General features: G+C 48.9%; 1 protein-coding gene across 2 annotated transcripts in view; it reads right to left on the bottom strand.

The window, feature by feature from the left end:
* ASAP2 (ArfGAP with SH3 domain, ankyrin repeat and PH domain 2) overlaps window positions 1–22456 on the bottom strand; it is a 160061-nt gene that overhangs the window by 107396 nt on the left and 30209 nt on the right. For both annotated transcript variants that reach the window (XM_055400978.2, XM_055400979.2), the window contains exon 2: window positions 2468–2540. In XM_055400978.2, coding sequence (XP_055256953.2) covers window positions 2468–2540 — 73 coding nt within the window. The remainder of the gene's footprint in view (window positions 1–2467; window positions 2541–22456) is intronic.

Here is a 22456-nt window from a genome sequence, read left to right as displayed (position 1 = left end):
AATTCCGTCTTCCTATGTGTGTAGCTTGCCATTTATCAAATTTTAGTTTTCATTTCAACAAGTTGTTTTTTTTTTTTTAAATCTCCACGCCTTTTACCAGTTCTTTTTCACTAGTACTTGCCCATTTCAATAATAACCTCCCTAGCCCCTTGAAGAATCCAAATCATTCATTCTTACGGAAAAGTCTTGCTTTGATTGCCTTATTAATCTGTTTCTTCAAGTACGAGATCTTCAGCTTCTCTTCAACTGTTAGGCTATTCTTGATACTATCTGAGTAAGTTAGATTTTCATTTTGATGAAGTCTATCCATTTTTTTTCTTGTTTATAGCTTTCTCTGCCCTACCCAAGAAACTTTTGCCTACTCCAGGATGCAAAGATATCTTCCTGTGTTCTTCAAGAAGTTTTATAGGGTTAGCTTTTATATTTAAATCTGTGATCCATTTCAAATTAATATTTTGTGTAAGGGATGGGAGAGGGTCATGACTCCCTTGTTCCCACATAGATATTCGGCCGTTTCGGCAGCATTTGTTAAATTTTAGAATCAGCTTGTCAGTTCCCCTGCTGACGCTTTGATTAGGATTGCGCTGAACAGTAACATCAATTTGGGAAGCAATGACATCTTAACAACATTATCTTCCAACCTCCACACACACCATATACCTCTTCATTTATTTAGGTCTTCTCTGTCAGCAGCGTTTTGTAGTTTTCAATGTCAGTTTCTTACGTATCTTTTGTTAAATCTGCTCCTAAATATACTTGGCCGTTCTCAACTGCAGTATCATCTTTGTAGCTGAAATCTACTATTCTTCACTGTCTTGGTCTGCATCGCCCTCCCTGGAGGAGAGACAGAGCAGCAAACAGAGTTGTGCTCACATGACAGGGGACTCTTTTTAAATGTCTTTATGGCAGTGTGTACATGTCCATCCCAAACTCCCTGTCTCTTTCCCCCATCTGCCCCCTCTGGTAACCATAAGTTTGTTCTCTGAGTCTGTTTTACAGATGACTCTTGAATAAGGCGGGGATTAATCAGGGTATAATTTACAGCCGGGCTTCCCTGGTGGCTCAGAGGTTAAAGCGTCTGCCTCCAATGCGGGAGACCCGGGTTCGATCCCTGGGTCGGGAAGATCCCCTGGAGAAGGAAATGGTAACCCACTCCAGTATTCTTGCCTGGAGAATCCCATGGATGGAGAAGCCTGGTAGGCTACAGTCCATGTGTCGCAAAGAGTCGGACACGACTAAGCGACGGAACGGAACGGAACGGAATTTACAGCCAGGCCTCTATACCCGTGGTTCCTCCATATCCTCAGATTCAACCAACCATGGACCTTATCCGAATCTGCTACTGAAAAATATCCCCGTGTAGGTGGACCTGCGCAGTTCAAACCAGCATTGTGCAAGCGTCACCTGCATTTGAGCTCGGGGACAGGGCTGTTGCATGGGACCCATGAGGGTCACCTGCACTTGAGCTGGGGGACAGGGGTGTCACATGGGACCAGTGAGGGTCACCTGCACTTGAGCTGGGGGACAGGGGTGTTACGTGGGACCCGTGAGGGTCACCTGCATTTGAGCTGGGGGACAGGGGTGTCACATGGGACCCATGAGGGTCACCTGCATTTGAGCTGGGGGACAGGGGTGTCACGTGGGACTGCGCTTCCAGAAGGTCTCATAGCCCTCCTCCTGACACTACACCCCCAGCAGCACTCCCTGCCCTCTGCTCCAGTCACCGTCTTCCCTGAAGGGAGGGCACAACGTGCTGCTCCTGGGGGCGTAGCCTGGACCCCTCCCCTCCCAGGCCACCGCCTGTAGGCACCCCTGGGGTACCTGCCTCCCTCAGCAGCGGTGTTTGTCTCCCACCAGCCAGCCCTTCTCTCTGCCCACCATCAGCCCTACTCCAACCTCCTCAGGATTCCTCACAACTGCTGGTCCCCCGAGGCTTCTTCTTTCTGAGTCAAACTTCACAGTCACTTAATGACTTAAAAAACATTTTCTATCATTTGTAATGTCCTGTGCAGGGAGCATACCCACCACATACGTGCAGCCCATCATTTTTAGGTCAAAAGTTCCGTGTTTTTTGTTTTTAACATATAATGAAGTCTAGATCAAATATTACTACAATCAAATTAGTTGATTATGCTTTTTTATTTACTTTCTTTCCAGACAAGACATGTAAGAGAGAAAATGGAAAGGGCACGTGGTGTAATTAACAGCACAAACCTAACAACAGAGGCAGAAGTGAGTCCACCCCCTAACCAGTCTGACAAAGCTGTTCAGGGAAACTCAACTGCACTTCAGAGGACAGGAAACACACACACGCCTAAGAATGACACATCCCAACTCACCTCTCTAATTTATACACCCAGAAAAAGAAGTCTGGTTGATTATTCACCCACGGTAATTAACATTATGATATCCTGACTGCGAATACAAAATTGTCCACAAAGTACACTAGAAAAGAACGCATACTCACCCAGCCCAGAGATATTTATTGCTTTCACGGATTTCTTCATTTTGTAGAGAACCATCCGGTCCACGTCCAAGGCCTAAAATACAGAGAATGTACTCATTAACACACGCTTGAGCTTAGATCACAGCTACAGAGAGCAGCCACACGAGAGCAACGGGGAGGCCAGTCTGGGGCCACCTCCCTGGGACGAGCACTCAGTGCAGCGGGGAGGCAGGTGGTCCCTAAAAGCCACCGCCTTGCCATGCCCTCATCCACCTGAAGGCTGAGTTGTCTCTGATCACTGCGCCCACTGGATACTGGCCTCCCGCAGTGTAGCGAGTCAACCTGAACCAACTCTGCTTCCACCAACCCTTAGTTTATCCCTATGAACCAGCCAGGCCCGAGGACGTGCCAGCCTGCCAGGGCCTCGACCAACCACCACACCATAGGTGTGTTCAGCTCTTAACGATGCTTAGCACATAGTAAGGGCTCAAATAATATTTGTTCAATGACTAATCACACCTGGAGTTTTAATCATAAAAGACACAGGGGTAAAATGTCCTTTTATCCCAACGAAACTCTACAGAAGAGCAAGCGGTGTCACTTTTTGTTGTGATGGGAGGGAAAAAGCATTTGTAAACCAGGACAGGGACACCAAACACAGGACTTTCGTGAAGACTACACTCACACATGCAGGGAAGTAGCTAGCCTAATATCTGGTATATAGCAGATAATCGATAACAGTACTTGTTACTCATTTTGAGTTTGATCCAAAAAGTACAATGACGGATCATCTTACACAGAGCACACCTCTCCCCAGAGAGACAGCTTCTGGATGTCCGGCCTTCCTGAATCTCCTCTTGAATCCATTTTGAACGTAAGCTCAGTTGCTCAGTCATGTCCGACTACTGAGATCCCATGGACTGTAGCCCGCCAGGCTCCTCTCTCCATAGGATTCTTCAGGGAGTGGGTAGCCATTCCCTTCTCCAGGGGATCTTCCTGATCCAGGGACTGAGCCCACGTCTCCTGCTTGGCAGGTGGATTCTTTACCACTGAGCCACTGGGGAAGCCCTTTTCAATACCTGCTTCATAAGTCCTAGTTCTAATGCAGTAATGACTATTTTTTGCTGGACGCTAAAAACAGATGTGACTGCTGTTGACATTTTACACAGAAAAATGATCACAAGGCACCAGATATTTGACAGAGTAATGAAATAGAAAGGATACAATAAAAAAGCATTGTTTTCCAACATTTTGTAGAAAACAGTAGGTATGGACTAATAAGACAGTAAACATAATTATAGAGAATTAGCTTTTATTTTCCTAGAAGGTCATCTCTAATCCATTCCTGACTTTCCCTTGAGATAAAAAAGAGATTTGGAAATAGCAAATAACCCATGAAAATCACTACTGAACTATCTTTCTCACAAAATCTCATCAATTTTTACTGCCCACACATGCACCGACTCCCAGGGTCCCCAGGGCCAGCAAGAAGACAGGGTTTGCTCAGGGTTGTGTCAGAAACACTATTTCCTGAAGCTTGGACAATGATGTGTCAGAGAACACGGCTCTCACATACAAAGACACAAGCTCAAAACAAGCATCAAAAGCTCTGAAAGGGCCCAATCCCCACATAAGGGGCCACTACTAGAAAACACATCTGTTCTACTCAACATCTTGCCTAATGTCTTGAGAGAATTTGGTCTTGCCCAGACTTTGAAATCACTAGAAAAGAATCTGTGGTTCCTGCATGCTTAGTCGCGTCCAGTTCTTTGCAACCCCAGGGACTGTAGCCTGCCAAGCTCCTCTCTCCATGGGATTCTCCAGGTAAAAATACTGGAGTGGGTTGCCATGCCCTTCTCCAGGGGATCTTCCCCACCCAGGGAGGAAACTTGCGTATCCTACCTTGGCAGGTGGATTCTTTACTACTGCGCTGTGTAGAAAAGTGTGTAGAAAAGAGTCTGACTTGCCTTCAAATAATAAAACCTGATCCTCTTTCTAAAGCTTCCCACAGATAGCAGAAGACATCAACAGCAGCCTGGTTAGACTATATGGAAACACTGTAAGTCAGCCAGTATTCATATTAAGCCCCTCCTGCGTGGTAGGAGGTGTGAAGGTTGAAAACATTCTGCACAGAAGAGAGAAACTGACAAAAGTCAGAGGGACTGCTCCCTGCCCAGGAGGTCCTAGGATAACCTCTCAGCTCTTCGGCAGAACTTGATGAACCTGCACCCTGAACTTCTGTTACAATGAATTAATGAAGCTCCCATCAACCTGCTACCTTCTCTTGGCTTCCGAGTACTGTAAACCTCCTTCCCCCACCACCCAGGACACTCTCCCTTCCTCCTCGTGACCCTCAGCTTCCACGCTGAATCTGGTTTGATTGGTTTAGAGGTACCTCTTCCTCCTGAAAGTCTTTTTGGATGGGTTAGGTGGTGCTCCTCACAGCTTCTCCTACCAAGTTCTATGCTTGAGAACTGACTCATTGGAAAAGACCCTGATGCTGGGAAAGACTGAAGGTGGGAGGAGAAGGGGAAGACAGAGGATGAGATGTTGGATGGAATCACCAACTCAATGAACAAAGTTTGAGCAAGGTCTGGGAGTTGGTGATGGACAGGGAGGCCAGGCATGCTGCAGTCCATGGGGTCGCAAAGAGTTGGACGTGACTGAGCAACTGAACTGAAGATTCACTGAGCAGCTACCATGAGCCGAATATGAGCCACATTGTATAGATACGATAGGGCGCAAAACAGGACCTGCCCCTGCCTTCATAGAGTTTACAATTTAGCAACTAAATGCCTGAAATAAACACAAATTAACTGTGACCACAGCCAGGGGTCCAGGACTGAGCTTGACCTGCTTTTCTACTTGACCATTTACCTACCAGGCCCAAGTGTCTGCTGAGCATGGAAATGTGGCTCATGGCACACCTTAAAGTGATGCTGCTTTGGACATACTAGGTTAAGTAAAATATAAATAAAATTAATTTTACTGTTTCTTTTTACCTTCCTAACGTTCTCTTCTAAGGACAGACAAGGGGCAGCCACTGAAGTCTTCTTGGCTGAGGGCAGAGGGGAGGAGAAGGTCATGCCGACCCAGCGAGAACATGGATCTGGGCAGGCAGGGGAGTGGATTCAGGGAAAGCCCACCCAAAGGTGGGGGACCAGCTAGGCCCCACAGTGGGAAGGTCGAGGCAGGGCAGCAGACACGCTGGAAAGGTCTGGGAGTGGCCACCGAGATCTACTCTCAACCAGGCTGAAATTCTCCAGCTGCCAGTCCTCCGAGAGAGTAATCTGTCCACGAAGGCTTTGGCTCGATCACGCTGAGAAAAATGGGAACTTCAGTGTGGAAGGCTGACAGCAGAGGAAACACGCTTTATCACAAGACAATCTCCACCCAGGTTATACTGTGGGACACACCCCTCCCTGATTATTCAAAGTCTTATAAAAATATGCCGCCCCATGGAATCCTCGATTTGTCATTAAAGGGCCATGCTGTTTCCTGAACTCAGGAAAGAGCAGATAAGCAGCAACAGCTGCTTTTCCAGTCTGTTAGGAAGAGCCTGGAAGTAAAGGTGAGGTGGGCGGTAGAGGTAATTTTTAATTAAAATTACAAGAGGGAAATGCAATTACTGCCCCACTGAAAAACACACCCCTCATTATGGTGCATATTTACAGATAATTAAGGTTGAACTTGGTCAGAAGTTCAAGTGATGGCTTAAGTGCTGGAAAAAGCCTCTGTCATTTATATATAAAAACAGCACAGGAATCTTAGAACAAAAATAATAAAAATTTGAGAGTTTCAAGGAACCAAAAGCTTCTAGCAATTGGGCTGAGATTTCTAACCAGATCACACCCTCACCCACACCAAGCCCTCTCTAAAATCTACACGAGCTCAGGGAAAGAGAAAAAAAAGCTGTAATTACAACCAGAATTTGCATGTAAAAACTATAAACAAGCAAAAATCTAATAGACAATACGGCCCTAAGCAGGCACCGTTGTCTGGCCAAAGCTCATTAATTCTGAGGAGCCGGACCACAGCTGACCTTTAGTTTATAAAGCAAATTTCACAGAGTATATTTATCACATAAACAAGGCTGTGGGGATGTGTCTCAGATATTTCAGAGGGAAATAAACAACCGTCTACAACCACTTTTAAGGCCTCTCTTTTGATCCCCTAAACTGTTTTATTAATAGCCACAGTTCTTATTTATTCACGGAAGCAGCTCTCCTCTGAGTCCACGGCTGGTCCAGGGCTGTGTGCAGCGTGGGAAAGGACATCTTCCCGGGAGGATGCACACACTTCTCCTTTTCAGACCCGTGCTGTCCAGGATGGCAGCCACTAGCCACAGACAAAAAGTCAGCTCCTCAGCCTCGCTTCCTTTTCTCTGGAGCTCCAGTCGTGGACCAGAGACCATTTCCAAGCAGGTTGCCCTTGATGCTTCTCCTCTTCTCTGCGGGTCCCTCTGTGTCCCAGCCACCAGGGCTGCCCCATAAAACACTGGGAGCACTTAGGGGCCCATGCCCTCTTCCCTCGGTGAGCTTGGCACAAACATCACCATGTGACACGCCTGTCTCCCCTGTCCCCAGGGCCCTATGGGGACCTCCATTCTGGCACAAAGGCACCCTCGTCCTGATGCTGGACTGTGGGACCACACCTTGAGGCTGTTTGAGGCGAACCTCGGGCATCCAGGGTCGACAGGCATGTCTGCCCCTCAGTCTGTTTACGGGCGGCCATGAGCCAAGGGTCAGTCCAATCTAGGTGATGAAGGGGTGATGCGGGATACTAACTTTGAACCCCCATTAAAAGAAAGGTTCATACATCAACTATACTTCAATTAAATAAATGAATAAGAAAAAAAAAGAAAGCGAGAGAGAGAAATGTCATCCCTCCCAGGAGGAATTCCACTCTTCTCATTAGTAGATCTGCATTACCAAAAAACCATAAAGAAGGCTGAGCACTGAAGAACTGATGCTTTCGAACTGCGGCGCTGAAGAAGACCCTTAAGCACCCCCTTGGACAGCAAGGAGATCAAACCAGTCAATCCTAAAGGAAATCAACCCTGAATGTTCATGGGAAAGGCTGATGTTGAAGCTGAAGCTCCGATACCGTCGCCACCTGATGTGAAGAACCAATTCATTGGAAAAAGACCCTGATGCTGGGAAAGACTGAAGGCAAAAAGAGAAGAGGATGGCAGAGAATGAGATTATTAGATAGCATCACCGACTCAATGGACATGAATCTGAGTAAACTCCAGGAGATAGTGAAGGACAAGGGAGTCTGGCATGCTGCAGTTCATGGGGTCACAAAGAGTCTGACACGACTTAGGGACTGAACAGCAACAACAAAACCAAAAGAACTATACTTCATCATCATTATTATATTTTGATTTTCATTAATAAAAAAATTTTGTGGAAATTTATTTTATCTCTTATTATCTAAGCATGGACACAGTTTCCTCAATTTTGCCTCTGGGGCTGAAAAGCCTGAAATATTTACTATCTGGCCCTTTGCAGATAAACTCTGCTGATCCCTGACCTGCAGATCCACAGAAATGTTTCTCCCAGCACCGTCAGGCACCCTGCTGCTTCTGCCCTGACCTGGAGGGCCAGCTTGGTCTCCAGCTCCCTAAGGCCACAACTGGAGCCAGCAAGGGTGGCAATGGCCTGGTCTATTGTTGGAAACCAGAGATGCTGCTCTGGAGGACAGTGGACCACAGGGCTCCCCATTCAGGCCACAATCAAAGCCTGACCCATCTCCTGTCCCCTCAGTCCTTTCAAGAAGGACTAACTGGAGAGGAAATGACAGATTTGAAGGATAGAAGACCAAATAGCAGAACAAAACAATGCGCAGACCTGTGCCCTAAGGACGGCTTTGCCAAGAAAGGTTGTACAGACATCGAGATGGTGGCTTGGCCTCATCGCATGTTTGACCTGACTTCTGAAGTTACAGAGAACATTAATGACAGTGTCAAATATTTCCAGAAGCCTTTTGGGAAGCACAGAAATGCACTGTGGCCTGCAGGCTCGATTTAAAGCGAGAGCAATAATGGATTGCCCTCCTCCTGGGAATAAAGCAGAGGCCAGGAGAATAGCAGGTGTCATGAAGAATAAAGATCAGATAAATAGCCAAGCTGGATCACAGCTGTGTGTAACGTGTGCATGAGGACAAACCAGAAGGTCGAACTTTGGTGTTGCCTAATAATATCAAAGTTACTCACAGTATGTGAATATCTGCATTGGAAGATACATACAAAGATGTTCGTGGTACGCTTCCAAGGAGCTGAAAACTGGGCAAAACCAAATGCCTATCAATGGGAAAATGGATGAACTGTCGTATAGTAATATAACGGAAGGCTACACAGTGATGGAAACGAGCAAACTTTGCCCACCCAGAACACAAATGAAAATTCACAGAAATTGTAAAGAAGCAAGTTGCAGAAGTAAACGTGCAATATAATACCATAAAAAAATTTTAGACAAAATTAGACTGTGTTCAGGGATTTAGATTATGTTTAAGGGTGTAGGTGTTACTGAGAAAAAATGGGAAAGAGACACAAATGCCCAGCTAAGGGGGTAACCTCACACATGACAGTGCCCTCCTATGATCCAAGTCTAGACTTGTTAGGATGACTGATGCCAACTGGGTCACACAACTGAAGCCATGAAGTGGAAAAGAATACAGACCATGTACAAAGACCCGGGATAACAAAGGAGAGCCCTGAGGCATGTAAGGCTGAAGGACCGTGTATCCACAGGCTCCCCATGGACCCTCTCCCTGGAAAGCCAGCCCCCAACACAGGCCTTATCAGAATCACTAATGCAGAGAAACGGAAACAGATATGAACCCAGCTTTATAAAAGTGCTCCCCTCCTGATTTTTACTAGGGGGTAGGTTCTGGGAGATCTGAGGAGCTAAAAGGGAAAGGTGAATTTTGGAAAGAGAGCTACAATCCACCAGAAGCAAAGAAAGGCACCTGGCCCTGGTGCCCTGTTCCTGGACAGACGAGGGGGAAGGGGAGGGCCTGGCCCGTGTCCCCCAACACCTCCCACAGTGCTCTGCTCACAAACAGAAGGGACCTTATTCCAGAAGGTACCAGCACACCCCTGCAGGAAGCGGGGTGGGGAACAGGCGTGGACCCGGCACCGCAGGCCTGGCCATGCAGAAAAAGCAGCAGGGGCGGCTGGGAGTGAGGTCAGCCTGGGGGCACAGGAGCAAGTCACTGAACACCATGCTGGTGACACAAACGGGGCAGGGGGGACTGGAGATGTCGTTTTCTTTCTGGGCCCCGTGTGCAGACAAGGAGCACAAAGTAAGACTCTGTTCTGCAAGCTAAGGGGCAAGCTTCCAGAACTGCGCCCCCAGCCCCGTGTGCTGACAGCTGGGCGTCCGGAGTTCCAGAGTGGCCAGTGGAGCTTACCAAGCTTCTACACGCACCTTTCCTAACGATGGGAAATCATCGCTCTTGCACCTCGCTCCCTGGGCTTCGTTTTAAGCCCCTTCCTCTAAGCTCGTCCAGGTGCAGGGACACACCTGTGCAGACCACGGGTGTAACCAGTCTGGGACTCCAGAATCTTCCAAGAGCCGAGAAGGGGTGGTGGTGAAGGTGGCGGGCTTGCCTAGTTCCGCCATCGACTTCGGACTTTTCCAGGGGAAGCTCAGAGAGAGGACCGCTATCTGGCCGTGCCTTGATCTTCCACTTCTTGGTTCCTGTTTCCCATCCCAAAGGCCTGGCACCTGCCCTGTGATGAGGCAGGAAGGAGGGAAGAGGGAAACCCAAAAGAAGGAAGGAAGGTACCAGCCAGCTTGTTGAGGCCCCAGAGCCACCTGCCACACACAGAGCCACCCTCGCAGCAGCACAGCAGTGGGAGTTTTCCAGGGGGGAAAAGGAGGTGAAAATGCACATCAGTACACATGTTCGGGGGATCCCTGTTGCACAGACCAGCCCCATGGGCGGGTCACATGGCTGGTCACTGCTGGAACAGACCCAGGGCCACACAGGGCCTGGTGGCTGCTCTGGGGGGCCTGGCCCCGGTCCACTTAGGGTGAGAACAACGAGGGCCAAGGGGAGTCCACACCCCCCGCCCCAGCTGGCATGGAGGACACCCAGACCCCAGGACCCTGCACTCACAGCTGGGGTCTGGATGGGCTTGTTCCCCAAGATGCTCCACTCCAGAACCTAAGGGTGGTCATCTGTAAGGAGTGATGGACAGAGCTTGGATGAACACTGGGCAGACGCTTGGGTAAGGGGTGAAGCTGAGGTGCCCGGGGCGTGAGGGCATCAAGCCTGCCCTCAGCCCTGGTGCTCCAAATGGGGGCTCCTGGAGCCAGGAACCCCCAGGTGGGTCGACACCAGGGGCCCCCTGCTCCCTGCTGCGTTTAATCTCAGGAGCGTGCAGAACCTCTCAGGTGTATGAGAGCTGAAAAGAGGGCGTGGGGGGAGTTCACCATCAGCACCCCCAGCCTGGAACACAGCAGGGCTGCTTTACAGACGAGGCATCAGATGAGTTCATCCAAAGAACAGAAATCTCTGCTAAACACACACACAGCGGAAGACGGCTTCTACCACATCAGAAAGCAAACTGAACCCAACCAGGAGCAATGCTGGGACCAGAGAGGAGGACCACCGGGGGAACAGAGGGCCTTACCCCTTCTTCCTCCCTCTGAACCACTCCGCCCCCAGACGGCACCCTTTCACCCAGGAAGTAGGGGGAAGCTGGGAAGTGGAGATCGTGGGGAGTGGAGATCCCGGCCAGGTCAGGGAGGAGGAAAAGGTGAGGTTTCAGAGGAGCCAGCAGCTCGGCAGGAAGAGGCAGCCACAGAGCCAGACGAGCTGGCGGGATACGGCTGGACCTGGGGGCAGGGACAGGCAGGCAAAGGCAAGAGCAGCTCTCAGTGGGCTAAGGCGGCTGCCGGGGGTCTCAGAGGCTGTTTATTTTCAGCATCTGGGGATATGAGTGTTTCTCCCCAAGGAAGGGCTTCAGACCATTCGTTTTACTTTCTTTGTTCTCTATCCAAAGAAAACTAAACCCCAGCTGACAGAATCGGAGGGAGAGCAGGGGACGGGTTCCCACAGCCCAGGGGAGAGGCCCCCTCCTGCCTGCAGGACCCCCGGTCAGTCCTCATTCTCCTCTCCACCCCCAACTCACCCGCCCACCTACCCGGCTCAGGACACATGCCCGCTGCAGCTGCCATCCCAGATGATATAAGTAGATATCCTACATTTCTCAGACCAGAATGCTATCTGCTTTTAAAGCTAACATGTGAAGTATTTACTATCCCTCAAAAAAGATACAGAATATGTATTGTTTCTCAAGAAACCTGCAGAAGCTGCAAGCGTCCATAGACGTTCTGCTAGTAGAAGCTGAGCAGCCCAGGCTACATTTATTACAGGGACAGGAATGATGGATTGTGCAAAACCAAGGGTGGGCACAATGGCCGGGAAAAGGCACGGGCAGGCTCTGTCACCTGTTGTATCGTGGCCTGAGACAAGTCACTTCTCCCCTGAGGTCCCAGACAAAAGAGTCAATGAAACTACTATCTTTAAGGCAGTTTGCATTTCAGCTATCCATCTTTCCAAGGAGGGACTATAAGTGCATTCAAATGCACCTGAAGTGCAGTAAAGTGAAGTCACTCAGCATGTCGACTATTTGCAATGCCATGGACTGGAGCCTACCAGGTTCCTCTGTCCATGGGATTCTCCAGGCAAGAATACTGGAGTGGGTTACCATTTCCTTCTCCAGGGGATCTTCCTGACCCAGGGATTGAACCCAGGTCTCCTGCACTGCAGGCAGACAGTTTACCCTCTGAGCCACCAGGGAAGCCAAATGCACCTGACATAATGGATTAATTATCCAGGGTAACTGAGAATCCTGCCCAAGGATCTCAACCAAATAGATCGATCATTAATACTGTGAATAATCAAGCCTAATCCAAATATACAAACAAATCCTTGGTAAGAGCAAAACTTAATTTTTAACTAAAAATGTCATATTTCCCTGGCTTGGACTTCTCAAAAGAGGGCGAAACGTCAAGTGTGTGTCTGTACGGCTCACCAGAAGGTCAAGCTACCAACATGGAGATGTCAGTCAGCAGTCACCTTAGGGGTGGAGGTATTAATAAATCTCACACCTGCATGAGCCCTCAGTTCTTCAAGTACCTTCCAAAGGCCTTTAAGATCAACTCCTCTAGGGTCACTGGTTCCTCAATTACCTGAACTCCAATGCAGTTCCAACACTATGGCCTCAGGCATCTGTCTGCCCCCCTGCCCACAGGCAACAGTACCTCCGGTCAGCATCTGAGTAGGGAATGTCACTGGCTGTCTGACTCTGCAGACAGCTCTCCTTCCAGTCCTTCCCTGAGGGCCATGTTCTACAGGCCACATGCAAACGTCTCCCTGTCGGTACATGCCAAGCATACAGTCTGGCTCACTACAAAACACTGATGAGAGAAACTCAGTGAAACAGACAGGTTAATTAATGAAAAAAAAAATAACAAATTAAGGAAAGGAGAAAATGAGAGCTGCTGACTTGCACTTCCTGTTCTTCAAGTCCCTCAGTTCAGCCCAGGCCCATCCGTGGTCCTGTCAGGTCATCCTTCCTTCCTGTCGATTCCCTCACTGGACCAGCCACGGTTAATCTCTCAGCTACAGTTCACTGCTTTCCAACCGTGTCTGGTGGCTATTTGTGGACTCGGTTTAGACAAAAACACACTATGCTGTATTTCTCCCCAGGGAACCAGGCAATGTCCCCACATCCTTTCAGACCAGCTGTGGGATGGGGTAACACTTCACACATTCTAAAGCGTGTTAAATGATTAAGGCTGAGACCGTGACCGCTGCACAGGGCCCCGGGTCTGACATCCCCAGAGTCATGCGTGGCACTGGGAGCTGCCAGGACTCCAGGGTTCTAGAAACGAGGATGCAATGAGACTGCCTGTCCCCCGAACAACCATAGCGTTTGTGGTCAAACAGCAGCGGCTGAATTACAAGGAACAATCGCCATGTGTGCAGCATGCCCTGCAGATCACAGAATGCTGGCCAACAAACCTTAAATGCCCACTTGCGTCTGGCAGCAAGCTACACGCTAGAAGTGACCAGGATGGATGGAGGTTCAGCCCCAAGGAGAGAGACCACGTGTACCATTTCAGCTTCATAATAACCCCGGAGGTAGTTAATGTAGGTGTTACTTCCCTCATTTTACAGACACTGAAAGTTTGAAGGCAGGAGGAGGAGGGGACGGCAGAGGATGAGATGGTTGGATGGCATCACCGACTCAATGGACATGAGTGTGAGCAAACTCCGGAAGATGGTGAAGGACAGGGAAGCCTGGCGTGCTGCAGTCCATCACAAAGAGTCGGACACGCTGAGCGAATGACCATCAACAGATAGTGAAACTGAGGCTCAGGAGATGAAGTACATTTCCTCTGCAAGGAAACAGCACAGACAGGAGGAGCTGTAACTGGGGTGTGACCCCCAGCTCCTGACTTCCCTCCCCCACGGCACCCAGCCTGACGGGCCCACACTCCCTTCACAGACCCCAAATGAGAAGCCAGAGGTTGGCAGAGGGGTTTGGAGGGAGCCTCCTCTGTGACCAGGGCCCCTGGGGAGGTCCTGGCCTCCTCTGAAGGAGCAGGGAGGCCAACTTCACTCGGCCCTCAGGGGCAGGCCGCCGGCAGGACTCAGCATGCCCATGGCGTCCACTCTCTGGGCCCCATGGCACCACTGGTGCTGCCCCACCCCGCAAAGGCCCGATGGGCAGGCACGTGACACCTGTCATTTCCTCCCAGGGGTTCTCCCCATGACCTCAGCAAGGCGCTTCCAGGGCACACTACCAGCAGGCCCCCAGGGAGTGTGCGTGGCACACACAGCTAAAGACATCCCCGCAAACCCCTCCCCATGTGAGCACAAGGGAAGCCTGAATGTGTGGTTCAAGTGTATAACTATGTAACCCTATAGACGCCACAACCATCACAAACATGAAAATTGCTACATGCGGAAAGCTCTGCCACCCACTTTGGAGACCCGGGGGCAGATGGAATAGACAGAGAGAGGGTTAAGGGGCAGGGTGAAGCCACAGACCTGCTGTGCTGCCCAGTTCATGCCAGGTTCACTCCACATTTAAGGTGTTCTTAGAGCAGGATGTTGAGCCCGAAACCTCACAGCAGAAGAACAAGGCATTAGGCCCCCATCAAGGAGGAAAGAAACCTGGGTCACGCAGGACACCCCGGGGCCAACCTGGCTCCACCACTAGCTGTGTGTGTGGCTTTGGCCAATGGTCAACTTCTCAGCCCCGGCCAGGGCTGGCTCATTGGAGAACGTGCCACTGTCCACAGGAATGCTAGCATGGAGTTTTTTCTAGACTTAAATTCTAGGAGTCTACGCCTCTATGCACATGGGAGTGGATAGATCACAAAGAACAGCATTATTTAACACAAACTTCATCCCTGGATTCAGGGTCCCTTACCATAAGGGACTTCCAATCTAACTGAAATACACAACCTACAAGTCAAACGGTCCAGGAAAATTCACCAAGTAACTGACTAGTAGACATCGGGGGGTGTTATGGCTAGAAACAGTGAATGCCAGGGAAACAGAGCAAATTCCCATACCTACCAATTACCCACATCTGACGCCTTCTGCTCAGTGTGTCATGGATTCTCCTGGGAACCCTGAGCTAGGTGCAATCCCTTGTTTCAGAGAAGAAGAAACTGAAGCTCAAATAGTTAGCTCTCACTGGGTCACCTAGCAAGTAGGTGGCAGAAGTCATCAAGAGTCACACCCTGGACTGTGACTCCACAGCCCGCGGTCTAACATTTCCTCATATTTGAAAACTGAGAGTTCTACATAAACTGACTATCTGGGGGGGAAAAATAACACGGAAATACCAAAAAAAAAATTTTTTTTAAACTAAAAGTTTTAGTTTTAAAACTTCAAAAAATAAACTTATAAAACTTAAAAAGTTAAAAAAAAAAAACTTATCTTGGTTGGAAATCCCAGAGAAGCATATTTTCTATTGTCCTGTTTTCTTAAATAGAGAATGGAGCACAATTCTGCTTATTGCTCAGGCTCGCTGGGAGCACCAAAGACCACCTGGCCTGTAACACCTGGACGGTCTGTGTGGGAAGCAGGACCACTGGGCACCACGTCTTCTCTGCCCTCAGCCGCCACCCTCGGCCCTCCTAGGCTCCAGGGCGGCTGAGCCGAGGCCTATTCTGTTGACTTCCAGTTCCTGGACCTGTTTCAGGTGGCCGGGGTTGCTAAGTGTCTGACCCCTAGACACGTGGGGCAAGACTGAACCTAAGAGCTGGGGACACGTCACAAAAAGGTTATCACAGACAGAGAGAGAAAGAGAGAGAGTGTGTGTATGTGTGTGTGAGAATGAGTGTATGTGTGTGAGAGAGTGAGTGTGTGTGAGAGACTGTGTGTGTATGAGAGACTGTGTGTGTGAGACTGTGTGTGTGTGAGAGTGTGTGTGTGAGAGACTGTGTGTGTGAGAAGTGTGTGAGACTGTGAGTGTGTGTGTGAGAGACTGTGTGTGTGAGAAGTGTGCATGTGTGTGTGTGAGACAGAGAGTGTGTGTGAGAGAATGTGTGTGTGAGAAAGTGTGCATGTGTGTGTGAGTCTGTGTGAGATAGTGTGAGAGTGTATATGAGAGAGTATGTGTGTGTGAGACTGTGTGTGTGAGAAAGTGTGCATGTGTGTGTGTGAGACAGTGTGTGTGTGAGAGTGTGTACGTGTGTGAGGGTGCGTGTGTGTAAGAGTGTGTGTGTGAGAAAGTGTGTGTTTGTGAGAGACTGTGTGAGAAAGTGCATGTGTGTGTGAGACAGAGTGTGTGTGAGAGAATGTGTGTGTGAGAAAGTGTGCATGTGTGTGTGAGTCTGTGTGAGATAGTGTGAGAGTGTATATGAGAGAGTATGTGTGTGTGAGACTGTGTGTGTGAGAAAGTGTGCATGTGTGTGTGTGAGACAGTGTGTGTGTGAGAGTGTGTACGTGTGTGAGGGTGCGTGTGTGTAAGAGTGTGTGTGTGAGAAAGTGTGTGTTTGTGAGAGACTGTGTGAGAAAGTGTGCATGTGTGTGTGAGACAGAGTGTGTGTGTGTGAGAGAGTGTGTGTGTGTGTTTGAGTGTGTGTGTGAGAATGTGTGTGTGTGTGAGTGTGAGAGACTGTGTGTGTGAGTGTGTGAGACTGTGTGTGAGAAAGTGTGTGTGTGTGAGTGTGTGTGAGAAAGTGTGTGTGTGAGAAAGTGTGCATGTGTGTGTGAGACAGTGTGTGTGTATGAGAGTGTGTGTACGTGTGTGAGGGTGCGTGTGTGTGAGTGTGTGTGTGAGAAAGTGTGCATGTGTGTGTGAGACAGAGTGTGTGTGTGAGAGTGTGTGTGTGAGACAGTGTATGTGTGAGTGTGTGTGTGAGAATGTGTGTGTGTGTGTGTGAGAAAGTGTGTGAGACTGTGTGTGTGAGACAGAGAGTGTGTGTGAGAAAGTGTGTGTGTGTGAGTGTGTGTGTGAGAGTGTGCGTGTGAGAGACTGTATGTGAGAAAGTGTGCATGTGTGTGTGAGAGTGTGTGTGAGAAAGTGTGAGTGTGTGAGACTGTGTGTGTGAGAAAGTGTGCATGTGTGAGACAGAGAGAGTGTGTGTGTGTGTGTGAGTGTGCGTGTGTGAGACTGTGTGTGAGAAAGTGTGCATGTGTGTGTGAGACAGAGAGTGTGTGTGTGTGAGAGTGTGTGTGTGTGTGAGTGTGTGTGTGTGAGAGTGTGTGTGTGAGAGAGTGTGTGTGTGTGAAAGTGTGTGTGAGACTGTGTGAGAAAATGTGCATGTGTGTGTATGAGACAGTGTGTGTGTGTGAGTGTGTGTGTGTGTTAGAGAGTGTGTGTGTGAGAGACTGTGTGTGAGTGTGTGTGACTGTGTGTGTGAGAAAGTGTACGTGTGTGTGAGATAGTGTGTAAGAGTGTATTTGAGAGTGTGTGTGTGTGAGTGCATGTGTGAGAGACTGTGTGTGTATGAGAGTGTGTGTGAGAAAGTGTGCATGTGTGTGTGTGAGACAGAGTGTGTGTGTGAGAGTGTATGTGAGAAAGTGTATGAGAGACTGTGTGTGAGAAAGTGTGCATGTGTGTGTGAGACAGTGTGTGTGTAGTTTGTGAGAAAGTGTGCGTGTGTGTGTGCGAGACAGTGCGTGAGATAGTATGAGATAGTGTGTAAGAGTGAGTGTGAGTGTGTGTGAGTGCATGTGTGAGAGTGAGTGAGAGTGTGTATGAGATAGTGTGAGAGAGTGTGTGTTTGACTGTATGTGTGTGAGAGTGAGTATGAGTGAGTGTGTGAGGATGTGAGAGTGTGTGTGAATGTGTGTGAGTGTGTGAATGTGTGTGTGAATGTGTGAGTGTGAGAGTGAGTGTGAGAGTGTGTGAGGATGTGAGTGTGAATGTGTGTGAATGTGTGAGTGTGTGTGTGAGTGAGAGTGTATGAGTATGTGTGAGAGTGACTGTGTGAGTGTGTGTGAGTGAGTGTGTATCCATGGGTCTGTGGAGCGGAGGGGGACTGGGTCCAGAGAGGGACAGTTTCCGGGACCAGCCCAGTTGAGCGCCAGGTTTTAACCTGAAGACGCCTGCCGCGTGCAGTGAGGAGGAGAGAGACCAGGCGAGGACGGGCACTGCTGGCACGTGCAGCAATAACAGGAACAGCGCCCGTGCCCTGAACACCTGCTCTGTGCCTGCTGCTGGCCCTGTGCTCTCGGGCGCCATTTAACAAGTGACTTAGTACCATTCCCAAACTGCAGAATGAGGACACTGAGGGCCAGGCTGGGCTTTTAAGACGGAGGACACACGAGCCAGTGAGCAGTGGGGGCGAGCTCTGAACCCGGGAACACAAACGCCAGTGCCCACCCAGGTTCCTTCCGCCGTCTCACGCTGCCTTAAAGACCCTCCTCACAGAAAGTGAAAGTGAAGTTGCTCAGTCGTGTCCGACTCTTTGCGACCCCGTGGACTGTAGCCCACCAGGCTCCTCTGTCCATGGGATTCTCCAGGCCAGAATACTGGAGTGGGTTGCCATTTCCTTCTCCAGGGGATCTTCCCAACCCAGGGATCGAACCTGGGTCTCCCGCATTGCTAACAGATGCTTTTTCCGTCTGAGCCACCAGGGAAGCAGCCAGCAAACCCACAGAAGCACATGAATCAAAAGGCGACAGTAGCACCTGTGGAATAAGGTCCCTGAGGCTGATGTTCTATCACGGAGGCAAACGGCTAAACCATCAATCACCTGGAGCACAGGAGGATAGGGGACCACCTGAGACTCCCCACCTGAGGCACCTGGTGATGTGCAACTGTGTGGAGGTGGTGCCTCTCCCCCAAAGCACAAGGTGGCGGTGAAAGTCACATAGTCCTGTCCAACTCTGCAACCGCTTGAACTGTAGCCTGCCAGGTTCCTCTGTCCATGGAATTCTCCAGGCCAGAACAGTGGACTGGGTTGCCATTCCCTTCTCCAGGGGATCTTCCCAACCCAGGGATCAAACCCAGGTCTCCTGCATTGAATTTTTTATCCTCTGAGCCACCAGGGAAGCTCAAAGCACAAGGAGATCTCCCCAGCTGACAGCAGAGACTTCAGCCTCATCAAGGCTCCCAGCAGCTGCCTCCTCAACACCCAGCCCCTGCAGCCTGTGCCATCAAAACTCGGGAACAGATGAACTGCTGCCAGGCAAAGAGTCGTCTCCTCAACGAAACCCCCCACTGGCTGATGGTTCTGCACACGTTGCTTGCACACTAGGCCTTCCCGGGGACAAGCATTTCCCACACAGGGGTGTCACAGTGGCTGAATGACTGGGATATAAAGGAAGGATCAAGGACACAGGGACGGAGGAGTGAGGAAGGCACACCGTACTGAAGATTACTGAATTGAAGGCATTTTTGCTTTTTTAAAAGAATTTTGGACCCAGGATGAAACCTTACATACTGCTGAAGGATTAAAAGTGTCACACTGCTCACCGCTCAGCACACCTGGGTTACCGAAAAGACACATGCACCTTGAATGGTGTTAAGTCTGCCTGTGCTAAATGAGCAGGGAGGGTGAGTCTGAATGGTGGTTAAGTCTGCCTGTGCTAAATGAGCAGGGAGGGTGAGTCTGAAGATATTACAGAGAATCCCATCCAATTTTTTGCTCACAAATGCAAAGTGTTGTCCAAAGTCAAGCACTTTCTGAGGAGCAGACCCACAGCTCCCAGTCCAGAGCTCCATCCTGGCCCCAGGACACAACCCTGTGGTCCTTTCATTAAACTTAAATAACCATTTCCTCCACACACTACTTGTATTAATAAGTTCTATCAGCGAGTCAAAGGTGGGGCTCGCTCTTCTTGCACCTGGGGCCCAACCACCAATATTTATTGTGACCCCGGTCATGTCTCTGGTTTTGTTCAGAGCACCAGGGAGCTGACGGCAAACAGAAGCGAAGCCTCTGGACTTTTCCTGGTGGTTCAGTGGTTAGGAATCCACCAGCCAATGCAGGGTACATGTTCAATTCCTGGTCTGGGAACTAAGGTCCCACGTGCCTCAGGGCAGCTAAGCTCGTGCACCCCGATAACGGAAGCCTGCGCTCCTAAAGCCGGATGCTCTGCAACAAGAGGAGCCACCGTCAGGAGGCCCGTGCACCGCAAGTAGAGAGCAGCCCCAACTCAATGGCAACTAGAGAAAACCCATGCGCAGCAGCAAAGATCCAACACAGCCAAAAATAAATAAATAAAAATCAGGGAACAGGAAACAAAGACTCTGAGCCCTTGGAGGGTCCAGAGCCACCCCAGTAGACACAGAAAGCGACACACGCGGGCATGACGCGTCAGACAGAGTCAACTGCAAAGCAAGAGCATCACCAGGCTCCCCAAGGCAGGGCCTCCTGCGTCCTCTGCTCACTGCTGGGGCACAGCTCCCCAGGAATACACAACGGTGAAGAGCGGTGCGTCCAGACAGGGAAGTCAGGAAGACGCGATGCTTGAGCAACATGTGCTGAAAGACGTAGCAACTGCGTTACAGGAGGCAACTGCCGTTACTTCAAGAAATGCCCCAATATAAATGTATGGCTCATCTTTTAGGGCTCGTGTTTATAGAACTCTCCACACTGAGCATGGTGAGTGACCGAGCTGGCCCAGCATACACTGACTGGTCCTGCAGGCCAGCTCTGGTTCAGGCAGTACCATCCCCCCAACCCGAGATGTCAAGGAGTAGCAGCAGCAGCAGCAGCAGCAGCACAACCACCCCAGAGTCATCAAAGGATCTAGAAAAAAACATCCTCCCCAACAGAGGCAGTACTAGTCTTTCTCAGACCAGAAGCTTTTGTCTGGGAGGATTCCTGCTCTTTGTATGAAAATCAACACTAGTTCCCAGACTCCCTAATAACAATAATAACATCATCACCACCTAAGTACTGAATCCTGACCACAGCTGCACACTGGAAGAGGCATGTAACACGCATTATGACCCTTGAGCCTCCTGACAGTCTGCAGTGAAAGGGAAGCCACTCAGACGTGTCCGACTCTTTGTGACCCCAAGGACTGCAGCCCACCAAGCTCCTCCATCCATGGGATTCTCCAGGCAAGGATACTGGAGTGGGTTGCCATTTCCTTCTCCAGGGGATCTTCCCGACCCAGGGATTGAACCAGGGTCTCCCACACTGCAGATGGACTCTTTACCGTCTGAGCCACCAGGGAAGCCCTACAGTCTGCAGACTGGGAGACAAAGAAAACTGCTCCAGCCACACCTGCAATGAGAGGCAGAAGCTAACATCCTTCCTGGGCCTGTATGTTTCCTGTCTTGACCTTCTACATCACAGTCAAGAGTCCACTTGAAGTCCAGCTCCTTCTTCTTTCTCAAGACTGCCTTGGTTGTTCGGGGTCTTTTGTGTTTCCATACAAATTGTGAATTTTTTTGTTCTAGTTCTGTGAAAAATACCAATCCAAGAACATGGTGTATCTCTCCATCTGTTTGTGTCATCTTTGATTTCTTTCATCAACGGCTTATAGTTTTTCTGCATACAGGTCTTTTGTCTCTTTAGGCAGGACTATTCCTAGATATTTTATTCTCTTTGCTGCAGTGGGGAATGGGGCTGTTTCGTAATAACTTCTCTTTCTGAGTTTTCATGGTTATTGTAGAGGAAAGCAAGGGATTTCTGGGTATTAATTTTATATCCTGCAACTTCACTATATTCATTGATTAATAATTTTCTTAATCCTAATCTCAATGGCTTATTAAAGCCTCATTAGCTTCAAATTCTTTAATGATAAACTTATGTAAATTTTCCACTAATTCCCAAAAGCAAACTTCATATACATGTTTCATAAAAGCTAACACACATGGAAAAACCACTTTTCATTTTGGGGAACAAAGTTTGCTGGCTATTTTTACCACATTACTTCCAGATTATACCTCTCTGTCCCTTACAACTAGACTGTGAGCCTTGCAAGGTCCATGTTTAGGCAATTCTCAGCAATTAGCACAGTATACGATCAAACTGCTTGATGAGTAAGTGAACAAGTCAATGAATGAATAAATGCACACCAGAGTGACCTATCTACCCATTCACTCTGCCTCCAATTGCTCCATCTACAAACAAAACAAGCTTCCGTTTCTCCAAGTGGTCCCTACCTCCCTGAAAAATAGAGTATATCTTTGATTTTCCAACCTAACTAAATCTTGAAAGTATTTTAATTAAAATTCATCTGCATGACACAGTAAGCAGATGCTTTTTAAAAAAATATCATTTCAACAGTTCCTTTTCTGATTTAGTCACATTTTCCATCTGAGTTCCTTTACCAACTGTGATTATAATTTGTGAACAAAAATGTGCATGGTAGAATTTTTCAAGGCTCACTGGGGCAAAACATTCCTGTTGATGGAAGTCAAAGTGCAAACTTTTATTAATCCATATGCCTTTTCTCCATTATACCTGAAGTCATTACTGAGGGTAGGCCAGAATAAAGAAAATACACAAAGCCACTAATGCATCTTCTATGAGCAAAAATTTGATTTTTTATGTTATTGGG

Source organism: Moschus berezovskii, chromosome 11, assembly GCF_049115385.1.
Source record: "Moschus berezovskii isolate FMDL1 chromosome 11, NW_MosBer_1.0, whole genome shotgun sequence".
Taxonomy (NCBI): Eukaryota; Metazoa; Chordata; class Mammalia; order Artiodactyla; family Moschidae; genus Moschus; species Moschus berezovskii.
Note: the sequence above shows the minus strand (reverse complement) of the source record. Positions and strands in the feature narration are given on the sequence as shown.